General features: G+C 33.9%; 1 protein-coding gene across 2 annotated transcripts; it reads right to left on the bottom strand.

The window, feature by feature from the left end:
* Positions 1 to 323: 323 nt before the first annotated feature.
* Positions 324 to 4,405, bottom strand: LOC145077023 (metacaspase-1-like). Of its 2 annotated transcripts, none has more exons than XM_079022808.1 (5): positions 3,961 to 4,405; positions 3,180 to 3,504; positions 2,855 to 2,966; positions 1,796 to 1,975; positions 324 to 660 (listed from the first exon to the last, which is right to left on the bottom strand). In XM_079022808.1, exons 1-5 carry the CDS (start codon positions 4,340 to 4,342, stop codon positions 604 to 606), a joined length of 1,056 nt encoding a protein of 351 aa, XP_078878934.1. In that variant the 5' UTR covers positions 4,343 to 4,405; the 3' UTR covers positions 324 to 603. The 2 variants fall into 2 exon arrangements, with proteins under 2 accessions (XP_078878934.1, XP_078878933.1); XM_079022807.1 differs by having other exon boundaries at positions 3,180 to 3,513; positions 3,961 to 4,400.
* Between the last annotated feature and the right edge of the window lie 853 nt (positions 4,406 to 5,258).

Genomic DNA, 5,258 nt, shown 5'->3' with positions numbered 1-5,258 from the left:
GAGACAGCTAGTTGCTCTTAGCTGTTGTTTCCTTTTGACATAGTAAACTTAGCACAAACAAAACTGAATGTAGGCAACTATATATGAATATTTCTTATTTATGTAATGCATTAAGATTGAGTTAATAGAAAAAAATTAAGGAATAATGTTTTTTCTATTGAGTAGTAGCTTTTTCAAAAATTAATCCTTGTTTTCTTTTGTTCCAATTTCCCCAAGCATTCCATCAATTTCTCAAAAAAAACGTACACATCTTTTATCCCCACATGGAAAGAATAGAAATAGGGCCTTAATATAACTTATATCAAACGAGGGTTGAACCAAAGTAGTGAAATTTCCTTTATTTATACTTGTTTATTAAGAACAACGGTACTTATTCATTAGGTAGTGGGTGCATTACTGGTACATTTGAGGTAAACAAACAAATCGACGCCTGTGGCACCAATAGAAATCACAAATACAAAATAAACATCAAAACCAAAACAGATTGTGCAAATGGTTGGTGTTAATATCTGGCAACGTACTGCACGTAGTGAAATCACGACTTCCATAGTCATTGGTCTTTATTGTAAGATAGCCTTAGAAGCTCCTTGGTGTATTGTAGAGTTATAGCACAAACGCCTCGTTTAAGTCAAATTCTTTGGAAGATGATATCTGAGGTTCCTGAAGGTTTAGCAAAATATGAGTACCTCATTCTAAGCAAGTATAATCAATAAACATTTAGTCACATAGAAAAGAAGATAATAACATTTGGCATATATTGGCCTAAGACCATGTAAATAGGACAAAAAAACAAGGTTTTTTTCCCACTCCAAAAGTTGGAACAAGGAATCGCTCCCCTTCTAAAAAACTAGACCTAAAAAGATTGCGTAGTCTCATCCGGTCTAGGCCATTGCTTAAATTATCAGCAACTTCCTACTTGATTTCGTCTTGTGATTGATAGGTAAATTTTCAGGAACATTCTGTCTCATAAAAAAATCAACGTTCTTATAGTTCAAGATAAAAGTACTTGCTTGTCATTATTACTAGTCGCCAACATGATTTTGGTTCAATAGATTCCCTATGTTTTTTTTATAACATTTGAACTACCGTAGCTAACAGTTAAACACATCATCAAAATCTACATGTCTTGTAAAAATTGCAGTTATTATGACAGATTCGAATGCCTTCCTAATAAAATCTAGTCACAATCACCAGATTGTAATTGATAACAGGAAGCATAAGTTATACAGAAAACAAAATACTGCCTCCGTTCCACAAAAAAACAAAGTTTAACTTTTGAATGTAAATCGACCTATTTTCCAACTTCAAAATTAACAAAGTTAATATCTTGGTGTAAAATCTCGATAACCACGTAAAAGTATTGTAGAAAAGTGTGCCATTATATCTAAGTTTAGGGTCTAATTCCTAAATAAGGCTTTAGTTCAGGGGTCATTACTGTAAATACGGGAAAGTAAAAATTGACTTTGACCATGTTTTAGAAGTAGGCGTACAGGAGGTTATTTTCATTTCCAGATTTTTACATTCATTTTCTCTCTGTGTTGCTATACTTTCATCACAAGAGCAAAAGAAACCATTGTTGTTCATCATTATCTTTGTTATTTTCTTTTTACTTTCTTACACATTAACACATTGGTGATTTTGCTTCTGTTTGTATTATAACAGAAACAATTTTTAAAGATAGAAGATCCAAAAAATATCCAATTTGGAACAAAAAACAACTATGGTTGAATCTCTAAAATTTATAAGCAATGTTTGGGACATCAGTAGGTTATAAAAGTCAATAATCGAATCTAACCTGTACTCTTTCGCGGTGAAATAGTCCACGGAGACTGAAACATTTTTTCTTGGCTGCTAATATGTCATTTTGCATTGAAGCCAAGAGACTAGCATAAGTAGCTTCTGAGTTATTCAAAAGTGCTTTCCGAAAAGTGTATGTCATAGCGCCTTCCATTTGCTTTCCTGTATCCGAGAAAGCCTGCAACAAGTTCAGAGTTTATATTTGATTAAAGTGATTAATCATGTTGGGATTAATTAAACAATTATTTTTAATTCAGCATCACTTTTAGACAGAAAGGTACAACGGTTATTTATATTTGTTAAGTCTGTTCATTCAGTCAGAAAAAAGTTTTTGCTAGCTCATACAACTACAAACAGACATCATTTATCCATTAACACTTTATCCTACGTACAAGAATTAATGAAAAAAAAAGAAAATAAACAAGCCCCTAATCTTGTTAGCAATATATGACTGTCTTTATTTTAAATTTATGTTGTATTTGGCACACCACGACTAGGTGATAAGCTAGCTGATTTATTGAGTTTTTTTAATTGTCATGTTGTGAAACCAAAAAGTAGTTATAGTTTTTTAAAAAGCTACTTAGACTAGTTTTTTAGGAGTCTTTTCAAAAAATTTCAAATATATCCCTTCATTAATTCTAGAAACATATTTTTTTTTAAATGTCATTTTAAGTCATTTTATATCTTTCAGCTAGTTTTAAGTATCAACTATCTTTTCAGCTAACAACTAACTTTCAGCTAGTACGCCAAACATAGACTTAATGCAAAAACGACTAGATATAGAATATGAGGAAAATGAGGATTTCCCGTAAAGTCCTACTTTTCAAAGATTTTTTCTTGATATTTTTCCTTTCATATTTCCAAGTATGCCGTTATATTCTCAAATATTTTCTTAGCCTTATTATTCAAGACAATACTTTATTCAAACCGTTCGTAATGGGAAAATGAATACACGTACGGGTCCTTAATATCAAAACCGAAGTTAAATAAAAAAACTACATAATAATACCCCAAAAGGATAGAAGATAATATCAAAATAGAAAGATTAACTACTCACCGATGTATCTGCAGCAAGTTGATTATCTTCACACGCGCTGATAGAAATGGCATGTCCGCCATTAGTACCTTTATAAACACCAGATGGGGGTTTGTTATCTATCCAACGACGCCTGCCAGTGAATCAAAAATGCACTTTAAAGTTCAAATATCAAGACAAACTCTCAAAACAAAGAATAAAAGGTAAATCAGAATGTCCCTCAAACAAGGGAAGGTGATGCCCAAACTTGAACTTGATTCATTCCCACCTCCTTCCCACTAGGACAAACATGGGGGAAACTATCATAATAGTGTAATGTGTACAAAAGTATGCTAAGGGGACGTACTCTTTTGTGCTATAGACATGTGGTAGGTCAAGTATTGTTCCACTGTGACACGCATCTATCATGGCATGAAGTTTGACGCCTTTCTTGAGTGGTCTAACAATGGTGTCATTGATTTCATTATCAATGATCATTCCTTCAGTTCTAAAATCTAGAGGACATATTGTTTCATCAAACCCATCAAGCTCATCATCGAAAAAATCAGGCTGCCTTAATCCATGACCCGAAAAATAGAACACCAATGAGTCACCATGCTGGTTGTCCTTCACGAGCCACCTCAAAGCTTCTTGGATATTTCTTTTTGTTGGATAAAGGTGTGATTCCATTTCTGCAAGTTCTTTCACAATGTCACTTGTAATGTTCCAATGAAAATGGTACAGAACTACGGAAAGAAATGTTTTAAAACAAGCACTTTTAAGGAAATTTGCGGTTCAAAAGGGGTAAATTTGGTATATGCCAACCTTGGGCGCCCCACCAACCGGTCCCACAAGAAAATAATTCGCATTGTCCCCAAAGTAAGAAAGGAAGTGATGTTCATGTTTGAACCTAAGACCTCAGTAATGGATAGGGGAAACATGAGTGACTAAAAGGTATGTGTCGCAACGGGTCCACTACCAACATAGGGAAGGTAAATCACAAAGTCCCCGGAGGAAGGAGGGTGATGCCCACCCATGCTTTTATCATCTGAGATCTCACTTATGGATTCTCACCTTGTAAAGGCAATCACGAAGGTAAAATGTACGAGAATTTATATATACTAATTATAGTCAAAGGATAGGAATACCTGCAAGAATGTGGATAGAGGCACTTGGAAACTTAAATCGAAACATTAGTAATTCCCGCATTTTGATGACATCATAGTTAGTTCCTTTGAGTTTATATTTCTGCTTATCGTAAGTTACGCCACAAAGAAGTGCACGCTTCCCTTTTATTGTTTCCCAGTTTCTTATTGTGTCAAGAGCTGACTTCTCATGGCTACTCAGAGAATTAGGAATAGTGCTTCTGCGTCTGTGCAACATCTTTCTAAGGTAAACATGGAGTCCCTTCTTATCGCTGACAAACTTACCACTTTCTCGACTTAATTGTGTCTGTAAGTGTCCATCGTCTGCAACAATTTCTTGACATTCTCGGCAGCAGAAACCCTGAGTCACTTCTGAAGATGACATTTGCTTGAACAAATTACAGGCTAATAAGTTAAATGCACTAAAGAAAACTAATCTGTAATCTAAAGTAAGTAATGAATGCTTTAACGATTGTGAAACAGATGTATTTATATAACCCCTAAAGTAAAAAAGATAGCAGCCTACAAAGGGAACCTGATACGCAACATATTTCACTGTTTTTTTTCTTTAAAAAATGAGTGGAGCATCAGATTCTGTTCAAAATATTTAATTAACATGTTTAAGTAGACGATCAGGAAGTTGATAGGCACAATCAAGGGGCCTTATCAAGTGCATGGAACGATCATATAGATTAATGTCTGTGGATCCTACTGACATCGCACTTTTTAAGATTCCTGCCTTTGTCTTTCATGCGTCTACACTAGCTGATGACATACAAACTATAGAATGATCTGGAATTGACGGAAAGTTATATCAGATACGATTCATTGTTACAAAATTCAAAACCTTGGAAAGTCTGTTTTTGGCAACTATTTCAACCGCTATTTTTTATTCTGTGAGTCATATTGCAATAGAACATTAATTTAACTGAATTATATATTTAAAGCACAGACCATAGGCGTAAAGAGTCAACGATTCAAGGTCGATTTCGTTGCATCATAGTTCCACAACACAACACCATAAGTAATGGTATCTTAGCGAATAAAGTGATATACACATTGAGACTATTTCTTTTTGGGACTGAACTAGCTGTCTAACTCTTAATAAAATTTACCCTTGTGTACGAAAATTATGTTAAATAACGAACCAGTATTAATCAGTGCTAGAATATCATTTATAAATTTTGTAATGCATATGCAAATATATAGTACTAACTTATACAGTTTTTAAATAACGTGATGCACAACATCAAAAGGTCAAAAAAATCACTCCAATTAAATCAATACAAGTTCGCAGTTCT

The sequence above is a fragment of the Lactuca serriola genome, chromosome 9 (assembly GCF_051521515.1).
Source record: "Lactuca serriola cultivar US96UC23 chromosome 9, Lser_US96UC23_V15, whole genome shotgun sequence".
Lineage (NCBI taxonomy): Eukaryota > Viridiplantae > Streptophyta > Magnoliopsida > Asterales > Asteraceae > Lactuca > Lactuca serriola.
The sequence above is the reverse complement of the archived record's forward strand: the minus strand, read 5'-3'. Positions and strand labels throughout refer to the sequence as shown.

Coding starts and splice junctions, on each gene's coding strand:
- LOC145077023 (XM_079022807.1), bottom strand. CDS start 4,342: ATGTCATCTTCAGAAGTGACTCAGGGTTTCTGCTGCCGAGAATGTCAA. Junction 2,967..3,179: donor CATGTCTATAGCACAAAAGA/GTACGTCCCCTT, acceptor ATTCACTGGCAG/GCGTCGTTGGATAGATAACA. Junction 661..1,795: donor TTCACCGCGAAAGAGTACAG/GTTAGATTCGAT, acceptor CTAAACCTTCAG/GAACCTCAGATATCATCTTC.